This window comes from Perissodus microlepis, chromosome 1 (genome assembly GCF_051167445.1).
Source record: "Perissodus microlepis isolate ML-2025 ecotype Zambia chromosome 1, ASM5116744v1, whole genome shotgun sequence".
NCBI lineage: Eukaryota > Metazoa > Chordata > Actinopteri > Cichliformes > Cichlidae > Perissodus > Perissodus microlepis.
Window position 1 is genome coordinate 7,425,417 of NC_140461.1, and position 26,719 is coordinate 7,452,135.

The 26,719-nt window shown below is 39.2% G+C and overlaps 1 protein-coding gene across 2 annotated transcripts; it reads right to left on the reverse strand.

The window, feature by feature from the left end:
• Positions 1-131: 131 nt before the first annotated feature.
• LOC146393242 (aminopeptidase N-like) lies at positions 132-26,704 on the reverse strand. Of its 2 annotated transcripts, none has more exons than XM_084928411.1 (21): positions 26,360-26,704; positions 12,690-13,400; positions 11,893-12,035; positions 11,470-11,606; positions 11,172-11,298; positions 10,930-11,084; positions 10,422-10,535; positions 10,130-10,273; positions 9,729-9,794; positions 9,482-9,547; positions 9,168-9,343; positions 8,730-8,806; positions 8,455-8,588; positions 6,153-6,208; positions 5,929-6,076; positions 5,727-5,818; positions 5,524-5,634; positions 4,413-4,580; positions 3,414-3,554; positions 3,088-3,169; positions 132-2,958 (listed from the first exon to the last, which is right to left on the reverse strand). In XM_084928411.1, the coding sequence occupies exons 2-21, from the start codon at positions 13,292-13,294 to the stop codon at positions 2,806-2,808; spliced, it is 2,895 nt and encodes a 964-aa protein (XP_084784537.1). In that variant the 5' UTR covers positions 13,295-13,400; positions 26,360-26,704; the 3' UTR covers positions 132-2,805. The 2 variants fall into 2 exon arrangements, with proteins under 2 accessions (XP_084784537.1, XP_084784546.1); XM_084928420.1 differs by lacking the exon at positions 26,360-26,704 and adding an exon at positions 18,931-20,720.
• Between the last annotated feature and the right edge of the window lie 15 nt (positions 26,705-26,719).

The window sequence follows — 26,719 nt, forward strand, 5'->3', positions numbered from 1 at the left end:
CCGTCATTACAAACAGACTGAGTTTAAAAAAAATCAATAGAGTGTAAAAGGAAAGTGAATAATGTTTTATTAACCTTAGTGTTAATGTTAAACATATTGGTAAAAACTTTCATCAGCTCATCTTTTCACCTTGAAGTGTAACATCTGTTTCAAACGAGTAGAAACAAGAATGACTAATTTGACATCTTTATCCCGTATATCTTTTTTGACAGATGCTGAGGCTTCCAGTAAGACTGTAATTACACAGAAAAAGTAACAAAAGCATTTCAGGCAGCCGGCAGATGATTCCTTTTAAAAATATATCGGAAAAGACTCTGATCACATACTCTGTTTTCCATCTGATTACATTCCTGCGGCTAAAAGTACAAGCTTGTATTGTCAGGATTAGACCTGCAGTGAGATGATCCTGACAGGGAAAGTTCATCCAAGCGCTCAGCTTAGAAAAACAACCCTTCTTATGACCTATTATGTTTCTAATGAGATTTTTTAATGGGAAAGTTTTTAACCTGTCACTGCTCATTGGGGGAAAATGACTCCATTCATCTATGTTAACTCTTTAGGGTTTGCAGGTCTTTTATTTTGATTTGGCAGGTGATTAAAAATGTAACAATTAAGTTTAAAAAAGCCAAAATGCGTAATGAAACATGTACTATTATTCTAAATGTAAACTCATCCACTACAATTAAAAACTCAAAAAAGCTGCAGAAATTGTCAGTAAACAACGATGGGAAGAAAAGATGAATCTATAGTTACTGCCCGTTTGCAATAAACACACCAAGAACAGGTACAAATGCAAGTTTATTCATGGGAAATCAGTTTGAAATGTGACATGAAGTTTGGATTAAAGGCAAGCTGTTTTCACACATGAACTTTGGAAAATATATACATATGTAAGCTCAGTGTGCTTAACACAGAAGATAAAAACAGGCCTGTGTGAACAAAGAGGTTTGGAGTTTGTTTTTGAAGGTCAGCGCAGATATAACTGATCTCAGGTCAGCAGCCGGCTTGTTCCAAAGAACAGGAGCACAGTAACTGAGTGCGCCTTTGTGAATCAGATCCAGGTAAGAGATCTTTGCTTGATTGCTAGACAGGTGTGACTGGCTTATGAATCTGCATGTTGTCACCTCTCTTTGTAAGGAAGAAAATTGTGTATCTCAATGCCAGTCATGGAGGAGCCATGAAGGTGTTGTAAGGAAAGCAAAAAAGCTGATGAATTTGACAACTAAGGAAAATAAAACAACAGTATCTGAGGAGGAAATCAGAAAACCCACACCTTTCTAAAATGTCTACTTGAGAATGATGGTTTAAAAAAAATTAAACTTGATTAGTAAAATGTTTATCCCTGAAACAGTTTGTGGCTGCCGGCATTTACTTTTGTGGTACTATCCGCCAGCCTATAGATATAAATAAAATACTGGGACTTTTTCCCCTCACTCTTTGTTTCTGGGGTAAACATAACCACTTCTTTGGACCTTCCTTCACATCCATTCAGATAGTTTTAGCAATCTCCCTGCAACAATTTGCTGAAGTTTGTGAGCCCTTACATTGGTGCTATGATCATTATTTCTTGTATTGACACAATGTTATTCTTTCGCTGATAAATTAAAAAATTTTGTAAAAAAGTAGCCAGAAATGCATGGGAGGAATCGCACTGAACTGGACAATCGCAATAGTTGTGAGCTGCATCAGCCTGATGTGTAGTTACATTTCTGGGAAGATGCACATCCAGTTATGACACAGGTTAGGCTATAGAATTTGAGATGGGTCTGCGGTTACAGTGTAGCTGCTGAAGCATAAACCCCCAGGTCCCTCCTCCAGCTCTTCAGGAGGGCTACCAAGGTGTTCGCAAGTCTCCTCCCAGAGAACCATGCCTGAAACCCTTCACCTAAAAAGGTGTCCATGGGTACTATTCTTTCTACGACCATGTATTTTTGGTTGGTGTTGTGAAGTTAGAGAAGGAAGGCTGAGATGGTTTGGGCATGTACAGAGGAGAGATAGTGGATATATTGGACAAAGGATGTCAAATATATAGAGCTGCCAAGCAGCAGGAGAAGAAGAAAAGCATAGAGGAGGTTTATGGATGCAGGGAAGGAGGAGGACAGTGTTGGTGTGACACATGATGTCACATGATGGAAGCAAACGATCACATGATGATGAGCAACATAAAATTAAAATTTTGTGAATGAGGTCATTTGTCTAAAGCTGTCCTTTTTCACAGGTGACAGGAAGTACACAACTTTAGATGTGCTCTTACTTCTGGAAATACTTTGTGTTTAGTGGTTAGCACTTGCTGTAATTCAGTGAATTATTTTAAGTATAATTCTACCATGGCTTCAACCGCACATCATATGCACTTTGTACTAGGAAGTTGGTAGGATAGAGACTGTTTAATGTCTGATCCCACCACATCAGACATTTCTCCCATGCACCTCTGTCTAGGAAAGTTCAAGCACATGCATGAAAACAGCTGTCGTCAACAGATTTTAACCACTTGTAGAATTGCTGCCATTAATCTCTGCCTCTACTGCTCTACATTAAATTTACTGACTTAGGTAATAGTATAAATCATGATAAGCATCAACTTATAATGTAAACTATGTAGAAAACAAACACGCTGTCTTGGTCTCTTCTCTTCCCTTGCACTAAAGCTGATGTTAAGTGGGCTATTGTGTGACAACAGTTAAACAGTCCTTCTGCATTTGTCAAGAGAAAAGGCTTTTGTTGTTTCCGATGATTATAGTGATTTTCATTAATTACATATCACTGTCAGTACTGAAAAAAGGACTGTGGTGGCTTTTGGTGTTCTCACGTGGACTCCTGAGCAAACCACCGCTGCACTTCAGCTTTGTTTTCTGTCACCCACTTGATGTTAGCCGTTGTCTTCTCTATGGCCTGCTCTAGGGCCATGGTGGCAGAACCAAAGCCAACACTGAGGTTTTCTTCTTTGAATCTTTTAAGCTGGAGAGAGGAGCAAATACAAAACAGACAAAATCAGAATTTGAGCAATCGTTGTATTTATTTTCTCCCAAATGCCCAAAGGGAAATTCTGTGTTTTTCTGTGTGGTTGTGGTTTTGTTGGCTCCATACCTCCTGTAACTCATACTCTGTAGAGAATCTCTGTGTGATTCCACTGACAAGATTAGAGAAGGAAAATGATCCTTTTCCATATCTAAAAAAAAAGAAAAGGAAAAAAAAGCTGTAGTTCAGCAGAAGGAATTAGGAATAGGTAGGTAGTCATGCTTGAAAACTCAAACTGGGCAAGTAAGTGAAAAAAAACAGCAGGATTTGCACCTAAAGAAATGTGATTACTACTTAAATCCTGCTGTTAAATTCAGCTTTTAAAATTCTTTTCTGTCTTTAACAATTAGCTTGTGAGTACTGACTATTTAGAAACAAAAGGATAGAGCTCTCACTGTTGGAAGATGTAACTCCATCTAGCATTGACGAAGTTCCATGCTAGCGGCATCCCCACAACATTTCGGGCAATATTCTGGATGGTAGAGGTGGCGTCTTGCTTACGGATCTTAGTTGGGTCTAGTGTGTACTCCAGATACCTGAGTCAACGATATACCCACATACAACGATTATTTCCGAGGGAAAATGGAAAATATCTGAGATCATTCAAAGTTGTGACTGCACAATGCCTGCTATAGATATTGCTCAGTTTAATTCAGTTTTATTTATGCAGCACTAAACTATAAGGGAGGGAATCAACAACCAGAGACCAGGAGATAAAGTAGCATTAATGGTATATGGGAACTATTTTCTATTGTGACCACATTAATATTTAACAAAATTATAGCACATTTATAGGCAATAACACACAGCTTAATATCTTGGAGGTGTGGGGGGGCTGCTAAAGGCTTTCTTTAATTTGCATGGCCACCCTCATTATTTGGAAAGGGGTCCTTAGGGAGTGTAACCCACTCGCTTCCTGATCGAACTGACAAACTGATTAAAAATGAATTACCGTGCATTTGTTGATGAGTTTATGGGACTGCATAAAAACAAACTCATCCCAGACAAGATAAAAACACGCTTGGTGGCCAGCATCCACAAGCAAGATTTATTTGTTTGTGAGGATATAATTAAAATAGTACTGTTTAGATAGCACCATGATGGGTGGTAAATAGAGTACAAGCCAATGTGGAAAGCTCAGTTCGACACAGTTGTTTTTCTGCTATGATGTGAATCTCTTCACCACCAGTTCACAGTGTTACATTTACTGTTTTTAATGGTTCTATCATTAAGATGTAATTGCTATAATTGCTCTTATGCTGCAAAGCAGGTTCTCTTTCTCTGTGTTCAAATACTCAATACATTAACTGAGTTTTATTCTGAATAAACAATCAGTTTAGCTTCTTTGAAAAGCATTTACATTGCTAATACATTACTATACTTCCACAACACACCTGTTCAAAAGCCAAGGTATTTTGCTGCAGGCCAGTGCAGACCTGAGCCTGGACGCTTCAGATGCCAGAGTAGCATTCTTGAACATGTTCCAGGCAAAGTCCCACTCTGCCACACCACCAAAGGCTATGGCGTAGCAATAAACTGTGCTTTTCAAGTTGGGATGGATCCTGGTGAACATGAACAAGATTATGCAATGAATTTCAAATGTATCCTAGAACACTGGCTCACTCCTCTCCCTCTCTCTGAATGCACACACACAGACATACTTGGCATATAGGTCGCTAGCTATTTAACAGTTTTGTAAACAGTTCAGCAGTCAAATTTAAGAGGTCTGAATTATGGCAGATTATAAGAAATATTAATTCTCACACCGCTCTAAATTCCTTACTGCTCTTGCAGTGGCCAGGGCAAGAGTCTTTGGACAATTGCAAATCGTCAGTGTCTGACAAAGTGTGGCATGTCTGAGGTCGGCATGGGAATGACATATCTACTTGCATGTCATGATCTGCTGGATTTGTAACTATGAAGATGCATTCATTTAAATTTATTTAGAAAGAGGGGCAATACATATTAATGAACATTTTAACAAATGTAAATATGCCAGATTATAGCCTTGGGCTAATTTCCATCTGCAGAACCTCTGGTAGGTTGGTGTTAAACACAAGTTAGTGTCTCTGTATGTTTTTACTATTTACAGGTCATGTGACAAGGACAAAAACAGTGATCACATTATACTAGAACAAACAATGACAAGAAGAGTGGATATAGAGGACAATATAGATAACAATAACAGAAACATCAATTATACTGCACACGCCCCAGTATTGCACAGGCCCTTACTGTCCTGATATTGAACTGACCCATTACACTAATGGGTCAGTGCATTTGACCCATTACACTAATTGCAGGTCTTGTTTCTAAAATCTGTGGTGTCAATCTCAATTTCATGTTGCTGGTTATGAGCTGCATCATAACCGCCTAACCCTAAAAACACCTGTTACTGCCAAGATTTGCCAAGACTGAGTAGTAAAAGACAGATATAAAAGCCTTAAACTTGTATGAGAACTTTCATGGGCTCAAAAGAACAGATCGAAACTACTTTGTACTCACGAGTTGCGACTTGGATTTTTCATCCACTCTCTGTACCAGCTTTTTATAAGCTCCCTACAGCCTTCCACTCCCGCACTGCAGGCTATCCCAATAGCATTTATCTGATTATACCTGAGAAAAAGTTTTTACAGAGACAAACAATATATACAAAATCTTAGCTTTTTGATTTTATATCAAAAATCTGTGTTTAAAAGAGCCCTTACTGGTCGGTGTGTCCTGTAGGTACTCTTGTCCAGTTAGATGTAATTGTCTTGAAATGCTCAAATAGAGGTTGTATTTGTTTCTTAAGGTATGCCTAAAATAAGAGTTAGAGTTAGTTTTTTTTCCTGTCAGTTGACTCTTTTACTTTAAACACTCACAATAGGCAAGAATAATAATTAGCATGTAAACTAAAGTAGGGCTAACCTGCAAAACTCCGTAGACTTCATTGCGGTCAAACATGAGAATATAGTAGTTGAGGTTTCTCAAAGCCGACTCCCAGGGGATGTAGTCTCGCTCTTTTGACAGGTATTTGGTAGTTCTCAGAGCCAGTGTGGTGCTGATTATTTTGGCTCTGGGGGGAAAGAAAAGGATGCTTTTTCACACATAACTGTTTAATACTTTAACTTAAGATTTTTCTTTTTCTTTACCTTGCTAAATTGAACGCATCATCGATAATTTGTGCCCTGTTGATGATTGATACAGCCTGAAAGAAAGAAAAAAAGTCACATGCAAAGCGTATAAGACGTATAAGACAAAACAATTTAATTTAACATTTAAAATTATGAAATGTAATACACTGAAAATGCAATATGAAAAATGACATTGAACAAAGCCAACATATTTCTGTCTTATAAAGCTCTGAAACCTTGGGCTTTATCAGATCAGCTGGAAGGACTCTGTTCTCATGTGTTTGTTTGTTTTGCACTCCAGCAGTTGAAAAGGCATTCACAAAGGTTGCCTGGTAGCTAAAAGTGAGATTGTTGACTTGACTGCTTGGTTTTTTAAATTGCTTTGCCACTGAAGGGTAGCCTGGATGACTTAGATTGTGATTTTACACGCTTGGGTACCGACCTAAAAGTACTATGAACTCATTGTCATATTAAAGAAATCAATTTGAGATGATCTCAGCTTTGTAAATTGGCGTCTTATACTGCTGAAAGCAGCCATGGGGAGATGGATGGACATTGTCAGCAGCAATACTCAGGTAAGCTGTGGCATTTAAATAACACTTGGTTGCTTCTAATGGGCCCAAAATGTGCCAAGAAAATATCCCTCACACCACCACCAGTTTATACCACCAGCACCAGTCTGAACCATTAATCCAAAGCAGCATGATCCATGCTTTCATGTTGTTCATCACAAATTCTGACCCTATCATCTGAATACTGTAGCAGAAATTAAGACTCAGATCAAGAAACATTTTTGTCCAATTTTGGTGCAAATAGTAGCCTTGGTTTCCTGTTCATAATTGATGGTAGAGGTACCAAGTTTGGCCTTCTGCTTCTTTAGCCCATCTGCTTCAAGGTTCAATGTGTTTTGTGTGTATTCAGAAATGCTCTTCTGTTACTTTTCAATCTCAAAGCAGCCTGGACATCACCCTCTAGCATCAGCAAGGCATTTTCACCCAGAGAACTACTGCTCACTGAATGTTTTCTCTTTCTGACCATTCTCTGTAAATCATAGAGACAGATGTGTGGGAAAATCCCAGTAGTTCCCAGTTTCTGAAACACTTAGACCAGCCCATCTGACACTAACAAGCATGCCTGTGGCGGGGGCGTGGTCTTTGGCCTGCTGCAGAGGAGGGGAGACGCAGTGAGCTCAGAAGAATCAGAATCAGAAAGGGTTTTATTGCCAAATGTTGAGCAGGTTTACAACATTAGGAAATTGCTGCGGTGCTTCAGTGCAAACATACTGTCATAAATTACGCTTAAATAGACATGAAAATAAAAATAAGAATAAGAATTAAAAGGACGGCGCAGAGGCGGGAAGGAGCAGGTGCCCAGAACTGACTTGATGAGGAGAGACTTTTCTTATGTCTTGCAGTGAGAAGGAGCGAGAGGGACAACGGGAGTGACGGAGTGGCTGCGTCCGGGGCAAGAGCCAGAAACCGCAGGGAAATTCACTACTGTAAATAAAGCACCGTTAAACTCTCAAACGCAGAAGTGTCCATCTGTGGGTCGTGTGTCACAATGACTCTCTCAAAATCACTTAAATCATTTGCATTTAGGCATGGTGGAAATAGAACTGAGCATCTAAATCTAAAGAGTTGCTCCCATGTGGCTGTGGATCTGATAGTTGCATTAATGTGCAGAACGGGTGTACTCAACAAAGTGGTCAGTGAGTGTAGTCTCAGAGCTCAAATAACTGACAGAAAAAGCAGAAAATATCAACATTGGACAGCTGATACGTTTCTGAAATGTAACAAATTCAGCTCTTGTCTTGTCTTCCACAACAAACTTTGATCGGTGCACTCAAAGAAAAAAAATTTAGTCAAAACCCAAGAGTTACACATACTGAAAGCAGTTCAAATTGTCTATAGCTCAGTGTGTAAATTTGGCAAAAATGCATAGATTGTACCAAATATCTTTTTTCTGCTAAGACTTTTAACTTGGAGTTTTTGTGCAGTTATTGTGTTTTTAAGATTCTTTGCCTAGTCTGGTGCTGTCTGCCTTAAGCCATTTAAACACATGAACCTCAGTCAAATTCACAAACCGACCTTAAACATAGGCAACAGAAACTAGGGGAAATTCATAGATATAGTTGGAGTAAATTTGTTTCTTAAATTTTTTTAATCTTATTTTGTTTTATTATTTTAGTTTAGTTTGGTTTTATTTTTATGCACCTATTCCATCCAGTTTTGGTTATTTGAATAGCCGTTGTACAGTCTTTAGTTGTCATACCATCTAAATGTGGACATAAAGCACAAACAGGAAAACACTTGTGACTCACCTGGTGGTTGGTGTTGAGCATGGAAAGGAGACGGTCCCAGTTATCAGGATCGTAGTTCACCCTGAAGTATCCAGATACATTTGTGTTTGCGAGTACCCAGTCCTGTCCTGACACTCTCATCGGAATATGAGTGTCTAGTTAAACAAAAGAAAAGAATGACGCACAGCAGATTTGATTAATTTAATGAGCTGTGGTTAAACCAACTAATCTAGTAGGAAATGTCTTGTTTTTTAGTCTGTATGCAGAACTAATACAGCACCATGATATGAGTGTACCTGTTTTTTGAAGGAGCCAGTATTGTGGCTGCTGCACACCCGTTTTCATCCATTTGATAGGGACATACCAGGTGTAACTAGACAGAAAAGACATAATGGGAAAAGAATAAAGATAATTTATTGTTTGTCATTTCCATATTACGATTTCACTGCTAGTGGGTACACTGGATTAATACAACAGATTCTTATTGGCTGCTGTCTGAAAAAAAATAAAATAAATAATAATAATAATAATAATAATAATAATAATAATAATCAGCTTAGGTAGAAGAAACACAAACAAATCAGAGTCACATCTCATGTCAGCAACACACGACATCAGCCCCTTCAATGTGAATGAGAACCAGGAGCCTAAAGCACATATGTGTAAGTGCAGCCTAAATCCCTTCATTTCTCATCTGAGTGAAACTTGCACCACAAGGTTAAACAGTTTCCTACTTGAACTGAGAGGGTCTGTCCACTGTAGAGTCTGGATCCAACAGGAAGTGTTTCTGTGTGACACTTCCTGTCCGGGTGTCAACAGTGACGACTGGGTAGCCCATCTGGAGAGTCCAGCGGTTCATGATATTTTCCACAGAGTGTGGAATATGTATTCCTGGTGTGTTTTCAACTGCCTGACAACACACACACACACACACACACACACACACACACACACACACACACACACACGGGTAGCAGGAAATTAAGATAATTGCACACACACACACCCAAAAAACACAATACCAGTGAAGTCATGCAGGTTAACCAACCTGTTGGAGATGATCCCACAGGTCTGTATATACAGTGTTACCAAAAGCGAATGTGTTCAGGTAAGACTGAAGACACAAAACGGAGATGAGGATCATATGATGCAATCACGAGGAAAGGAAAATAGTGTGAATTTACCAGGAAACATTTTTTGGCTTAAATAACCACAGACACAGCATCATTAATTCCTAGTCTGCTGACAGTCGCACACACATTATGGCAGCAGAGATGAAGTGATGATATACTCACACTGAGTCCTCTAGCAAACACAGGCTCGGTGAGAAACTCTGACAGCATCCTTAGCACTGCTGCACCCTTGGAAAAACAAACCGCCAGAATTTGGTGAGCTTGAATTTCTCATAACGGAAAGGGATTTTCCACAAATCCCAAAGCAAACATTAAAACGAGTTGCTGTCCTGATGGTGTGATATGAATCACACGGACGCAGGAAGACTGACTGAATTGGGAAAACTGAGCGTTTTACTGCAAATTAGCTGAACACAAAGTAATATAATTTAATAAACATGAGAGTTTAAAATCATATGGGCTTCAAATCTGGCTATATTGTCTGCAAATGTGGGTGAATTTGTAGAATATTTCTGTGAATCAACTTGCATAAAATGTTGTGTAAAATTATCGGAGGAGCAGACCTTGCTGTAAGAGATAGTGTTGAACATTTCACTGATCTGAGCGGGCTCATTGACTTCCTCTTCTCCACGTGACAGTGGGTGAGAGAAGGCCAAGGCATCCACAGCAAACACCTTCTGAACATCATAAAGGACGATGTGATCTTTCTGCAGCCAAGCAGAGAAAGAGAACCAGGGTAGGTTTTATAAGCCAACAACATCTGTGAAAAGTTACCAATCTGTGACACAAAAGTGTACATCTGTTAAGAACTCTATTGAACTTTGCTGTCTGTGGAGATGCAAGCATGTCTCTTACAATGTTCCAGGTGGGCTCGGCGTAGTCGACTCCGAGGTACTCAACATATGATGCAAACCCCTCGTTTAACCACAAGTCATTCCACCATCGCAGAGTTACCAGATTTCCAAACCACTAAATAAACACACGAGGAGTAAACAGATGAGCATTTCTGCCATGACCAGGGAATTAACGTTTCCATGAACCTAGACTTTGGCCAACATTAGCACTATCAGTCACATCCAAGCAACACAATAACCGAATCAGCAGGGGATTAAAACATTTCAAACCACAGGATTTCCCATCTGTTATGTGTCGAGAGCAGGGTGAAATTACTCCACTGTCACGATTTGTCATCTGCTCTTGCAAAAGGGAGTAACACAAGTAGATTTATTTTTACAGTCCTTATTGAGTGAAGGAGGGAGACTTTGCTGCAATCACGTTCATTTTATAATATAATGTTGCTTTAGTTTGTGATGCCTAAAGCTTTGAGAAAAAAGACCGTCTGGGTTAAAAACCAATGCTGTACCATGTGTGCGAGTTCGTGGGCAATCACAGTTGAGACCCTCTCTTTGTTTCCAGTGGAGGAAAGGATGGGGTCATAGAGCAGGGCCGTTTCTCTGTATGTGACCAGACCCCAGTTCTCCATTGCTCCAGCGTTGAAGTCGGGCAAAGCGATCTGATCTGTGGAGACGAAGGGTTAAAAAAAAAAAAAAAAATGCTGTGCTCAGGGAGATCATTGAAATGAAATGATTTAGCAAAATGGTCTACCTGACTTAGAGAGAGGATATGATGTGTTGTAATAATGCTCATAAAACCTCAGGATGGGTCCTGTAACATTGAGAGCATAGCTCCCCTGCCCATCATCTATTGCTTTTCTCCGAGCCCAGATTCGAATCTGCAAAAAGTAATTTAAATCTTTGAGTCCCAAAAAAAGTAGTGCTCCTTACCATTTCATGCTCGTTTTAATTTTCCCAAGATCATGTTTGGGAACATATAAGCTAGGAAATGCTTTTTGGATCCTGGCCTCACTGGGGATTTAAGTGAATATGTAATCCAGGTTTCTTACCAACAAATCATTTTGGTTTGACTCAATGGGAACAAAGTCGCTGACGATAAATGCCAGTAGATATGTTGACATTTTCCGCGTGGGCTCAAATGTTGTAATTTTGACAGCCACACCATCAATGACAGCCTCTGAAGCTTCTGTGCAGGCAGAGAAAAATATTAAACACTCTGTTAGCATTAACAGTGTTTAGTTGCTCATTTACTTTAATAACTTGGACAAGGTGTTTTTTATTAGTTACAACCAATGACTGAAGAAACAGTCATTGGCTTTTCTACAGTCACCGGTTTATGAAGCAATCACATTACCTACTACTTACAACATGATATCTATTCTCATTTTGAGCTTGTTTTTCCATTTTCCATTTTCCATTTGCACTGAAAAAAAAAAATTAAAAACTGAAATGGTTTTGTTTATCCAACGAACCCTTTTCCTTGCCATTGGACAGAGCCACAGTGTCTCGTGAGTGAATGATCGTGACAGTAAAGACTGCTTTCATGGCTGGTTCGTCAAAGCAAGGAAAGCTTTTCCTGGCGTACGTTGCCTGCATTTGTGAGGTAGCAACAACTCTGCAAAACATTGGAAATACACATTAATGGAAAACATTCACCAACAAACCAAAAGCCTTCAAAAACTGACCAAGAGAAACATTAAGCAAATAATACTGCAGCTTTATCACAGACACTGGCATCTTAAAATTATGCACAATCTCATTTGGTGTTTGCATGTGATTCACTAAATATTAGACACAAATCATCACATATTAAATAAATCAGAACATCGATAACACAGTCATTCATCCAGCTAACAATCATAATTCACAAGTTACTGTATTGTGTGAAGTACAAAAAGAAAGTGATATGTCTTCTTTTGATTGATTGGCTGTATTGCACAAAGTGATGAAAATCTACTGAGAACAACAAATATGGGTAAAGGCTCATTCTGCAGGAGTAGAAATTCTTGCGATAATGGAAATGTGCATGTTAAATGACAAATATGACCTTAATCTTGACCTTGAAACGTAGCTAGTGAGTAAAACCATAAGCAGAGAACAGGTTCAAAACATAAAGCTAACAGTGGTTACCTGTCTGACAGCTCTGTGATTGCAACCTCCTAACACTGACATGTTTGCTCTCCAAAAAGAACCCAATATCTCACTAGCAGCATCTGACAGAACAGCAGTATTTGACACCGTGGAATAAGAATGTGTTGACAAGTCTTACTTCTTTACGCCATCCTCAACATATTCACTCCTGTAGAAGCCCTCCAGGTCATCCGCCAGCTCCCCGAGAAATTCTGTGTGAAGTGAATAGGATTCTCCTGCCGATAATCTGCTGCCTAGCTGAATAACCAGAAACTCAGTTTTCTTCACAAGCCAAGAATTCAGTATAGTGGGCACTGGGGCCTCACCCTGGCTGCTCAGTTTAGCGTGGTGCCCAAAGAAGGTAGTAAAGTTGAGTTTTTTGGAGTGGATGATGATGAGGTCTGTTTCTTTCACACATTTAAAAATTACTGTTGAATGTCCAGTGAAGATGTACAAGCCCTCTGCATTGGGCTTCAATCGTGGCCACAGGGTCAGATTGTAAGAGACGGGGATGAGGGAATCTGGAAGTCTGTAGTGGTCCCAGGGTTCCTTTGGGGTGTCAGGGGTGGTGCTGGGTGTAGTTTTACTGGTGCCATCTGATGCTCCATCTCCTACGTTACCTTGATTCTTGGACTTTTCCTTGTCGTAAGCAACAGAAAGAGCTATAATTGTAGCCAGTCCACAGACCGCGAGTACAAGCATCCCGAGGCCCACATTTTTACTTATGTAGTAGACTTTCCCCATGTCTGATCAGAAGGTCAATGCAGGAATCAGAGGGATCTCAGTCTGCTTATGTCAGCACGGCAGAACTCCTCCTCCTCAGTTAATGGGTGAGCTATTTACATGGCACCTGCCGAAAAAAAAAAAAAAAAAAAAAAAAAAGGAGGAAAAACAAGAAAACCTCAGCCATTTAATCTATAACTTAGCATCTCTATTTTTTGTAATAAACGTCAAGGATGCTTAACAAGCCATGTAGTTTCATAGTTACTGTTTTGAGAGAGTTATGTAACATTAATAAATCATTCCATTTCTGTGATGCATTATAAAACCAGACTTCCAAACTGGTCTCCAAACAGCACTTCACTTTGTGTGAACAAAAAAAAAAAAAAAAAAAAAAAAAAAAAAAAATCTGTAAAAAACCTTTTTGCTTTTAAATTCATATTTGCATTCCATGAAGGTGGCTCATAACAATATGGGGCTCATAAAACAGTTCTCAGTAGTACTACTTGAAAAACGTATCATTATTCCTCATCCTGCAGGCAGCGGATTAAACACTGAAAAAGACACCTAAGGGTTGAAGATGTTGTTACTCAGACTTCTTGGCTTTGGTGTTTTGCGCTGGTCTCATGCAAAACAAAAATGTTTCAGCATCACAAGTCGATCCGAAAAACAACTTTATGTATCACAACGAAAATGATCAGTGGTACTATAACGTAAAAAAAAAAATCATCTGAGAAATATTGGGGGTAAATATTGTCACAAAGGCAGCAAGCTGAATAATGAAGCATTAAGCCAGAGCTCATCTTTTGAGTGCCTTTAGCTTTTCTGTGGGTAAATTCAAACTATCCCTGTTCTATTTTCTGAGTCTTTTCCATTTTCCCACACTATCAAAACATCAGTGCTATTCGATCATCGAGCTGAAGAAAACAGGACGGGAGGAAAAGGGAGGAACTGTCTGCTGTAATTGATGGCTGGGGTAGTTTGGGTCAAAGTCAATCTCTGTCAACCTCTGAAGATAAAAAATGAAGCCAGTGTGCAAGTGGGAAAAAACTGCAGGCAGTTCTTGTGGGTATCACTTGAAGCTGATTAATTAGTGTGAATGCTTGTAAAAGCATTCACAGTATTGTTCTTCAAATCTTTATTATTATCGCTTATTATATATTCCGTACGTTTTATGGACTCTAACTCCTTCAAAACCGTTCAACTTAGAAAAACCATTCAAACACCATTAGATTCCTCTTCTTTTGGACAAGTGTGCTTCTATTTTTCTCATTTTTAACATTTATATTTTTAATTTTATTTAACTTTTTTCAACAAAAATTTCCCATGTATTTCAATGGGGAGACCCTTCAAATTCTCCTTCAACTCACTCATTTTTACAGTTTTTCTCAAATGCTAAAACACATGTCACAAACGTTACCACCAGGTCCCCCAATGTCCAAACACAACACCCTTCTCTAAAGCTACATAAACACAACCACACCTTCCCACTGCAAAACTCAAACTCCCACACCAAGAGAGCAGCTCGAAGCTGTCAAAACTGTAAACACTATACACAGCATTACACACTACAGCAAAACAATTGAAAACACAATGCTCAATTTGTGAGAAGGTTCTTTGGTTCATAACTGCCAATGCATATTTTTATAAACTGTACAGTAACGGATCGTCATAGAACCCTGCAGAGGATTAGGCATTTAGATTTGTGAGTTTCACATGAAGACTATAAATCTATAAAAACATCCTGCATGTACGTACACTACTGTAACACAACTCAATGCAAAAACAGAATCTATCGCACACAACAGTACTCTCGGAAACATGATCAGGGTGTGAAGTCTTTTTTATTGTCTACACGGTCTTTTTACAGTATTACACACAGTCACTGTGCGGCATCATGTCGCCGAGCTGCATTGGGCCACATCACCTCATCCACATCACAGGCTATATTGTCCCTTGCTAGGCACCGTGGGAAAAACGCCCTGGAATGGCGAATCCATCCCTGGAAGGCCTCCACTGGGATGTCAGCACAGGCCAGCTCCATTGCCTGTACGAGGTTCTCTCTTGTGTATGGCTGTCTGTCATACACCTTCCATCTCCATGATGAGAAGAACTCCTCTATAGGGTTCAGGAAAGGGGAGTAGGGTGGCAGACAGACGTTTAAAAAGTGGTCACTGTTGGTGGTGAACCACTCTCTGATTTGGTGTGTTTTGTGGAAGCGGACGTTGTCCCAAATGATCACATACATGTGATGTGCTAGCCTAGGATGGTGTTGTTGACGGTCCAGGAGGATGTCTTTTAGCTCCTCTAGGAAGGTGAGGAGACGTTGGGTGTTGTAAGCCCCTCCGTACCCATAGCTGCACAAAGAGTAATATTACCCCCCCGTTGGCCAGGAACCTCAGTGATGGCTCTTTGGCCAATGATGTTACGGCCTCTTCGCCTTCGTTTCTGGAGGTTGAAGCCAGCCTCATCCAGGAAGAGGTACTCATGGGGTCTGGCCATCGCGTCCAACTGCATTATCCTCTGAACATGAAAAAGCGTACAGGTGTTCAGAACGGTCAATCAGGTAGCACAGTATTGTCCAGAAGTAATGTAGGCCACTAAGCAACACAGTATGTCCACTAACTGTACTGTGGACATGGATGTATACGTACTTGCACATACTCGTAACGTTGTTCTATGTGTCGCGCAGAGTTGCGCTCAAAGGGAACCCTGTAGACCTGTTTCATCCTCATCTGTTGGCGCCGGAGAACTCGGTCTATTGTGGACACGCTGACAGCATCAATGTTCTCAAAGTTTACATTATCTGCAATGACTTTGTCTCTGATCTCGCGGAGTCTAATGCAGTTGTTCTCACGGACCATATCTGCAATGAGGGTTTCTTGTGCCGCTGTGAATATGGCAACCCTCCCACCTCTATGTGGCATCCTTTCAGCTCTAAAGAAAGAAACATGTGTTGTCAATTGACTGATTTATATGTAAAACTACATGTAAAGTAACAGACCACTTTCACAGGCCTGTAAAACTGTAGTGTGACAAAGAAAGCAATAGCGTACTATACCTGTTGTGTTGTCTAAATGCCTTGATAATGGTGGCCACGGTGAACCTACTCAGGTTTGGATGTACTCTTCGTCCCGCTTCAGCCATTGTCATGCCATGGCCAATGACATGATCAATTACTGTTGCTCGCATATCATCTGTTATGATGGTGCGAGGTTGTCTTCTTCTCCCACCTGGACCTTCTCCTCTCTCTTGTTGGCCTCCTTCTCTTCCTCCTCTACTCCGAACTCCTCTTCTTCTTAGGCCTTCACCTCTTCCTCCTCTGATCTCAACCCCTCTTCCTCTTTGGCCTGCAGCTCTTCTCCTTCCGCACACTCGAATGCCTTCATCCATTGTGATTGTTTGGCATCTTCACCAAACTATGCTTTTATAGGTGGGGTCACATCATTAGCAACAGGTGTCTTCAATTTTGAGTCGTTGTGTGTAGTGACTGACGCCAGGTGTGTTCCCTGTGTTCAAAGATTGGTGACTGTGGCAAGCATTTTGCATCACATGGGCTTTCATTTGAGAATATGAGCAGAGTTGTTTTGCAACATGTGTTTTAGCAAGGAAAAATGTGTTTAGATTTATGAGTACAGAGGGTTGTGTTTTGTGAATTGTGTCTTCATGTGACGTGTGTTTATGGTACTGGAATATGGTGGCTACATTTAGTAAATGTGTTTAGACTACTGGTCATTTGGGTTACAGGATTGGCTTTTGTGTTTTAACATTTGAGAAAAACTGTAAACTCTTACTACTTCCACATACGTTGACATAGAGCCACCATTCAAACTTTAAAACGAAGACAAGACATTCAACTAATGAACTTGTATTTATCTTTTCAATATCTCTTATACTTTTTCTTCAGTTCCAGTTTAAGTTTCATGATGTTTTTTCACCCGTTTCAGAGTTTATAATGGGTGTGTATGGGACGGAATGTTGGGGCTAGAGTGAGACAGCTCAACTGCTAGAGTGAGAGGAGCAAAAAAATTAATCTTAAAATCTTTTTTAAAACTGCTGCTGTGTCCGCAGCGTTTGCTCTACAGGTATGATATTACCCTCAAAACGTAGCCATCGCTGTCCTCTTTCATCCAATGTGTTTACTATTGTACTAGGTGTTATGGTTCTTTCATAAATGTCACCAATGCACAGCCTCCTCCCTCCAACTCTTCCATAGACTCTAATGTTAAAATGGCTCAGAAGGTTCGTTTGAAAATCAGAAGAGCATGGTGTCTTTCCACTGTCACCACGTCCATATAATAAACTCCACAGGCATGAAAACTGAGAATTCAGTAGACTAGACATTGCTGTCACTCACGGTGAAAGAATTTCGTCAATACGACTTGTACTTTTCATTTGGGAAGGATTTGTTTCGGCCTGACTTTTCTGTTCATTTTAAGCAGCAAAAGTGAGGTGCATGTCTGTGTCCGTGTGTATGGAGCCATTGGGTGCAGTCACTATAGCAACCAGGCTCACACCTGCCTGCTTAACGAGCTCTGCCTGCCACTGTGCCAAGATTCATCTTAAACACTTCTCTTTCAACTGCTGCTGTGTCCACAGTGTTTGCTCTACAGCCATCATTTTACCCTCAAAACGTCGCCATCGTTGTTCTCTTTCCAACACTGTGTCTTTGAAAGCTCAGAAATGTCAACTTTTTAAACTGTGTGGATCCAAGTGGAGGGATCACATTTGAGTCATTCAGTGATTCAAAGAACATGAACTTTTAATATTCATTCAGATGTTTTCTGACTCTAAATTTTCTTTTCTCATTTCTTAGGTTTTTCTCATTTACATTTAAAACATTTTCAGCTATTTTCCAACTTCTTCTGTGTGATTGTCAGCTTTTAGCAGTTCAGCACTTTTGTTTTCAGTTTAAAAATTCAGATTTTTTTTTTTTATCTCATTCAAAATTTTTAACTTAAATTCAGTAATTATTTCATTTCAGTGCATACATTCAGATTCAAGCATTCACACTGCAGTTTCTTCAGAAAATGCACTTTCTAGTTAAACTGGACCTTTTCACTCTGTTGTTAATGGATTACCTGACAGATATCATCATTTGCTACAAGTTAAAGACCGCCTAAGAAATTTTTGCTTCAGTTTGAATAAAATTCTAGTGTTTAATGAGCTCATAGTACTTATTAGACCAATATCTGTCTGTGCCTTGCACCCATATGGTTTATAAATGCAGCTTGCTAAATTTATATGATAAATAACACCACTCTTTCATCAATACAAGGTAAGTTCTGGCTACAAAACGTGGCAGTGGCCAAAAAGATAACAATACATGTTCAAAAAGCAAAAATTAGACCAGTGGGTAATGTCACCATGGCTACATCCAGCTTTTAACCTGTCTACTGTCTATGGTCAGAAAATGGAAAGCTAATCCAGTCAAGGACCAACCCTAGAAAAGCCCACAAATCCAACTTCTACCTGAATCCAGGTAGTACCCGATTGGGGTTCTTCTGTCGTTCCAAATTTCAGACATTACCCAAAATTGACCTTTTTGTTTTTGTAACCAAAATTGCAGTCATGTATTCCTAAAATTCTAACAGTGATTATTTTTAAATGAGTCAGAGATAATGAGAAGAAGTTCTTGTTATTTTTAAAACTTCACCTACAGACAACGAGACGTGTAGCTCCTTTATTCCTTCTTGTTAACTCCTGTTTGGTTAGAAAGTAGCAGCATGCATCCAACTTCGACTCTGAATTCTTTCTAATTTTACCAAAAGACGTTGCTGAAATCAAAAGTGTCATCCCAGTTCTTGTTACTCCTTTTGACACGACAAAGAACACTCATTAGCTGCCAATTCGGTTCAGCTTGTGCTGTTAGATTACCTTCCAGCTACGTCTCTTCCTTGCCTCATCAGTATCATAAAGCACTCTGCATGCAGACCAGTGCATCCTATCTCCCTACATTATTTGCATCAAATGGTTCAACTCTTAACTCTGAATTCTCTGTATTTTTAGCAGGCAACCAGCAGGTTTTCCTGCACTACCTGCAAAAGTTACAGTCATTTAGCCTCTTTGTAAACAAGAATGCCTTTCCAATGAGTTGTTTTCACCATATGTCATTTATTCATATCATCCTGTCTTTCAGGCCTATAATCATACAAACCTACTCCTTTCTTTTCTTCACCACAAATCCACAGAATCCTGTCTCATCGCCATGACCTTTTGTGACATTTTTACTGAAAAAGGAATTTTTCTTTGTCACAACCTCTGTGAATATTATCATACGTTTCCAAAGACTGTAATCTTGCCTTATAGTCATCTAAATTCAAAAGCATTTTGGTAAATATGCTTGTTCACTTTCTTTTCAAGAGGTAAAGAAACTGACAGAATACTCATGTGTGTACAGTAAACATGAAATTGGGCCAGTGGCCAGTTAGCAAACAAGGAAACATTTTTTTTCCACGGACAACAATCACAAGATGCTTTACAGAAAACAGTCTAAGACAATACAAAGAGGACAGAAGAGAAAACAAAGATAATGAACACAAAATGTACAGTGCAAAAAGTGACATTTACCCTTATATGAAGCAAGAACTGCACAATAATTAAAATAGGGTTAAAAGAAGACTCAAAAGTATGTTACACAAAACCTCAGCTGGCACAAAATGTGTTGCTAAAATGCTAAAGTAAGTAGATATATTGTCAGCTCTCAACAGGATCATGCTAAGTCCTCTACAGGTCGGGCCAAGTGGCTTCAAAATCTCTGTTACCCCGCATCCTTATGTGGGTGCAGGGAACAAACCTATAGGTAGGCCAAGCTTAGCACAAAGACTGGAAACACAGGAGGAAAAAAAAGAAACTGTCACGATCTGAGGAGACAGACCGTGCGGTGGTGCGTGTGGTGGACCCAGGTGCGAACACAAGAGAGTAGACCGGAGTAACTTAAACTGAAAGCGAGCCTTTATTATGGCTGAAGACAGGTCTCAAACAAAGCAGAAATACCGTGACAAAACTGAACTAAACTAAACTGGGAAACGGATACTGATAAACTATGAAGACTCAGAAAACCATGACGAAGCCTGGCCATGAGGACATTGAGGGTGGGAAACACAGACGACGCGACACAGACTGCATGAAACACAGAGACTAAATACACATGAGGGATGATCAGGGGAAGTGGCCACCAGAGATGGGCAGTAACGCGTTACTTACGTCGAGTGCGCTACGACGTAATGGGAAATTCACAGAGAAACTCGCGGATTCTTCCACTGACCGCTGCGGCACACCTGCACCAGGGTAAACCTCCGCCTACCCCACTCCTGCTTTACAGGTGAAAATAGAGCAAAAGGACCGCTAGTCTTTGACTTTATTTATTTTCTGCTGTGTTTTACTTACATCTATTTGAAAGAGTGAGTGTAAACACACACACAAAAAAAATATTTTATGTGCTGGAATGTACAGAAAATAGGTTTAAATATTAAACAAATTTCTTCCAGTCAGTGAATGGTGCATATAATAAAATTTTTGCTTGATGCATAAAGTTAAAAGATTAAAACTAATAAAACAAGTTTTAAAAAGGGACTTTTCCATTTGATTACATTTTGTATGATGGATTATGTAGAAAAAAGTAGAATTGGGCTGAAAGATTTATCGCTTTATCACCTATTCAGGTTGTAAATCGTGTTTTTAAAAAGTAACTAAGTAACTAAGTAATTAATTACTTTTGAAAATAAGTAATCAGTAAAGTAATGGGATTACTTTTTTGGGGAAGTTATCAGTAATTAGTTACTGATTACTTTTTTCAAGTAACTTGACCAACACTGGTGGCCACACATGGGAGCACAGCTGACACACATGAACCTAAAGACAGGACAGGAGAAGTGAAACTAAATACACTGACATTGAATACAGACTTTCAAAGTAAAACAGGAAACATGGAGATTAGACATGACATGAACTAAACATAACCACGCAGACATGACGCATGACAGGTAGACGCACGACCCAGGGAGACTGAGTACAGGGGGAGATGACATAAACAACTAAGAAACAAAGGGCTAAACAGCACCCTAGAAATTAACTAGACGAACTAAGCTAAAGCATAAATGAATACAAAAGATACATAAAACTCAACACTGGGTCACACGACCCAGGACCATGAAAGAAACCGTATTAACTGGTACTTGCTGTATATTAAAGAATGCCTCAGGTATTTATTTGAGCTCCATTTTTAATATTGGACTGTCCATTTTGGTTTTAAGCATTCAAATATATATTTCCATGTAGTAACTTTTCCCACTTCACTTTGTCATTAACTCATTTCCATTTGTGTCATTAATATTTAACAGTAGGAGATCAGACAGCCTTCACCTCTACACTGGTAGATATGCCATGACATCATAAAAACACTCTAATGAACCTGTTATCAATAATTTCTCAATATTTACAGCTGATTATTTCCATGGAAGACTTTGTATCCCGAGTTTTATGGAGTCTTGGCACAAGAGTTCATAAAGTGTAACAGGGTAACAGTTATAAATGAAAGTGAATATAAGATTTTTCTATTAATTCTGTCTGCTTCACCAGGTTTTGACTTGAAAATGAAAGAGAGAAATGAAAGAGAGTAATGTAACAATAACACCTCTGTACTATTTAGACATCACAACTGGCAATAGAAGTAATAATACCTTGTTTACCAGTTAAAGAGTGAAGAGATATAGAAAGATATAGAAAAGAGACTATTTTCTTTCAGAATCTTCTCACATTATCGGTATTTTCAGTGAAATTGAGTCTAGTTATATCTGCTAGTGAACAAACAAACAGAATACAACCCGAAGTCAAAGCACTCTGTGTCACTTATGACTTGTACCAAACCAAAACCCTGACCATGTAGTTATTTATTTCATAATGAACGGTCTCACTTTTCCTTCCTGCCTGACAGCATGTCCATGTGACTGCTCATCAGAGTGTCCTGAAACACAGGATCATCATGATGTTGTCACAGTCCTGGGTCGTGTAACCTAGCCCTTGGTTTTCTTGGTTTTTTAAATTCATTATTTATTTTTAGTCTTTTTGGTATTAGCACCCAGGTTCCTCAGTTGTACTTCTTCGTTCATTTAGAGTCCTTTGGGTATTCACCCCTGTGTTAAAGTTCCCCTTGTTGTTGAGTGTCTTGCCTGTCATGTTTTATGTCTGCACGGTTAATGTTGTCATGTTCGTGTCATGTCTGCGTCTCGCCGTGTTCATTTTTCTGTGCGTCATTATGTTCATTCTAGTCATTTGTTTCCTCATGTGTCTCCACTTCCCCATATCACCTCATGTGTGCGTATTTAAGTCCTTTTTCTATAACTGTTTGCTGTCAGGACATCTGCCCATTTTCCTTCATGTTATCTACTCATAGTCACAGTTTTAGTCACAGTCAAAGTCATAGTTCAAGTCATAGTCTTAGTTCATGTCATACGAACTTGTCTGTTTATCTTCGTGTAGACTTGGTCTTGTTTTTGGTTTAGTTCATGTGTTTGGCCAGAATTGGCCAGAAAGCTTCTTCTTTTGTTGAGAATGCAGTTCTTTCCTTCGGTGTCTGTTTTTGGGTCCGTGCAACAAAACACAGCAGCGTACCCCGCCGTGACAGATGTGTTAAATATCTCATGACTTGTTCTGTGTTAAGAAGGCTTTTCATTCTCTATTTATGACAGAGTATTTTATATCTATATATGAGGTTGTTATATAGTTTTACATTTATTTATATTATATATATGCATATATTATATATATGCATATATATATATGATATATATGCTTTCAATCGTATCTTTTTTTAATAAAGCTAGTTGGTGATTAGCGCTGTCACCTGGGTTTGAATCCACCAGCCAGCTCGGGCCTTTTGTGTGGCATTTTCATGACTTCCCTGTACTTATATGTGTAAACTCTGGCTCCCTCCTGCAGTTCTCTATGTGTTAGCCCTGTGACAGCCTGGCAGTTAGTCCAGGTTGTACGCCAGCTTTTGGCCTGTGACAGCTGAGATAGGCTGTAGCACACTGCAACGCTAAATTGGATAAGTTTAAAAAGAAATTGATGGCTGAATTGTGTACAGAAAATACCTTGTCTTGGAATCTATCATAATTCTTCACAGGAGGTTTATATTTTAAGTTGAAGGTTAATAGTTTCGTTTTTGTATTCGAAGAAATACATCAGTGTTATGTGTTAAAGTTTTATTTATGACTTAGACTTTGACTTAAATTTGATACCCATTACAGGATGACATCCGAGCCAATTTTATCTGTTTACTTGTTAGAAAAGCTGACCTAGGCCATAATGACTAACTTTCCGATCAGTCATAAAAGCGAGTAAGTGAAGGAAAATGAGTCATGGTGTTAAGTGTGTATTAAACCATCATTATTTAAGATGCTATTGTTCATTTTGAGCTAACACATTTTAGTCTTAACTTGCCACTCTTTCTGCTTGTGTTATTTAGCTTAGTTTAGTTTGGATGTGAAGTGTTAACAAAGATCAGTTGTATCTTCCTCCAGTTAAGTATACACAGAGCTGTGTCTTCGGTTTGTTCACAAACATCTAATTAAGAACGACATAACTGATGGTTGATAATAATCCATCGCCCATTGAAATGATAGCTTGTAACACTCATCAGAAGGTGAGTCCAAAGCCATGATAACATCCACATCATGATGATTCAGCTTCTTTAGAAATGAGTTGCTAAAACAATAAAATGCGACAGCTTTTATGTTTATAGACCAAGAGAGGGGAAACAACGATAAACACTTACCCCGCTTACTTCAATTGATTTAAAAGATCAGTCGGTTCCTTGAGTATGCAAAGACCCACTAAAGTCAGTGGTATGTGAACTCAACAACCTACAGGTGGAGAACATGAGGAACATACACTGGAATGCAATACTGCGGGCCAGGACAGAGAGTTATTCTTCGAGCTGGCTTAGAAAGCCTGCTCTCAAATGTCTGAGCTTTTCCCACGCAACAAAAATGAACTAAAAGCCTACTGTTTGAAAGATTGACTTATAGTTGTAGACTACACACAAAAAAGGAACAGAAGCTCAGGCTGGAAGACACAGCAGCATGTAGAAAGATTATAATTTGATGATTTTTTTTACAGAACAGTCATTGCCACATAACAATAATGCACTCAAATTATTATTGTCTATATCTCTTTCAAAGCTTATTTCTTGTGTTATTAATGGAATACCTTTTTAGTGGCAGAGAAATAGAGCAGCGCTTCTTAGGCGCCAAAGAAAAGGTGCTGATGGAGAAACAGCAAGCCGCAAGAGCTGAATGTATCGATGGAAATAACAAGAAGAATTCAAAAAATATTATTGCGTCCCCATTACACAGTTTACAAATGTGGCTTTGGAAGACTTAGCATTGTGTTGAATAAATATTCAATCGAGGGTTTGGGTAGGTCACAGAAATTGTTTTATCCAGCGTGTGGAATTTACAAAGCTTGTTTGGGAGCATGAGTTTGATTATTTACAGTCACTGGGATGTGTTTGTGTGACTATTCATATTTATATTGAGAGTGACATGTGGACTGTTGTGGAGCTGTGAGTATATCAGCACCTTGCTGTTATAAAACTGGATATGACAAAGGTGAATTTTCCAGGAAAAAACTATATGCTCGTATGGTAGCAACTTCTCTGTCCCGACATGTGATGTTTAATAAGACTTAAAACCATAGATTGGAGTCATAAAAACAACATATTCTCATAGACTTCTGGGTTATCTGATTTAATTTGGCAAACAGTGGAGTTGCCCCCTGCAGGGTATTAGAAAGAATATAGATTTAATGAAATAAAGCTTTTATACATTGTTTGTTGTTTTTTATTGGTATTGCTGTCATTACAGCATAAAGCTTCAAAATCGCACAATGTGTTACATTTTAATGACGGAAAAGTTTTATAGCATACAAGGCTCGGCTTCTTTGTTGGTGCTAACTTATAAACAATGTTGAATAGAAATCTAATTTTCAAACAACAGGTTATAAAGTCTATTCTTTCCCATTTCAGCAGTGGGAGGTAAATCAAATGTCTGTGAAATCAATCAGGGGAATGAATTTTAATCATCAGTCTTTCAAATAAATCCCCTTAAAGTCACTTTAGACCAATTCAATAAGAAATATAATCCAAACAAATCACGAGAACGTTCCTCTTTGCCAACTGAGAGCCGGAGTGGGAATGTTTATCATGGGGAGGGCAAAGTCACATATTTTCATGGAGTAATAAAATGACTGTGAAAAAGCAATGTGACAAGGCGCATTTCCGCTTACATTCTCTGTAAGTGCTATGTATTCTTTTTGAAGAGCCACAGAAGAACGTCTTTTTTCTATCATGTGATTAACTGGAAGACTGAGAAATGCAGGACAGCGCACCTTCTTTTTTGTGTGCTCCATCCGTGTCCCATCACACTTTAACCTTCAGCTTTTTTTAACAAGATTTATCATTATCCATCAATAAATTTCGACTTATCTCAGACATTTAAAGGTAAAAATACCTTTTAGCACTCATGCAATCATTCCACCTGTTCGTGAACCTGTGACCGACACTATCAACTCTGTGTTTACTCACTTCCACGCTGAACAGATAAGCTACAGTCAGTTTATGGGGGCTGCAGAGTTTACATCCAGAACAGCCCATGCTGGATGTTAACAGATGACTAATAAATCCACATCACAGCCACTAAAGCCAAACACTGATTTATCTCACAGCTGCTTTTTGTATTTACTTTGCACTCACTGCAAACTGAGTTGCCGTTGCATACTTTGGTTTTTGATATCAAGTAAGAGCAGCATAACTCAAAGTATCATGGATTTTCTTAAACGGCATCACAAGACTGTACTTCACAGCGGAAAGTCTGCCTTTGATCCATTCAGACCATTTGTGAACAATTACACCAACTTCTTGCTGCACAGAAACTCTAAGGGAAAAAGCAGTGCAACAATTTACCAGATGGCTGTAAAACTTGCACAAAAGACAACTAATGTTACTTTTCTTAGAAAAAAAAAGACTGGATCAACAAGACTGGTCTCTTTGGTCATATTTTTACTAAAGATATAGAAAACAGTACCTACCAAACCTTGTATAGCTGCATGTCCACCGCTCGCCCGGAATTAAGTCCACAAAAGACGTTCAAGTTGAGCTGGAATGATCCCAGGCTTAAAGACTTGCAGTCGGCATCTGGCGGAACGGAGGTAGGAGGTGGCGAGAGCTATGACAAGTTTCTCTAGAGATGTAGGGAGGGAACAATCTCCTCTATCCCCCAAAATCCCTAAATTAGTGGGAAGGGGGGACTGAAAGAATGCGGCTGTATCAACACTGCATTGTGGTCAAGCAGAAAGAGCTCCGATCCTCAGAGGTACAGAGTGTCCTGATCATTCTGATTAAGGTTTCATATGACGCACATAAACCCCAGCCCCAGTGCCTCAGCTTAC

Bases quoted from the DNA above. Each gene is read 5' to 3' on its own strand.
- LOC146393242 (XM_084928411.1), bottom strand. From the start codon at position 13,294: ATGGGGAAAGTCTACTACATAAGTAAAAATGTGGGCCTCGGGATGCTT. The intron at 9,548-9,728 runs GTGAGTATATCA...TTGTGTCTTCAG, and splicing joins TGTTTGCTAGAGGACTCAGT to TCTTACCTGAACACATTCGC. The intron at 9,344-9,481 runs GTTGGTTAACCT...GTGTGTTGTCAG, and splicing joins TGTGGGATCATCTCCAACAG to GCAGTTGAAAACACACCAGG.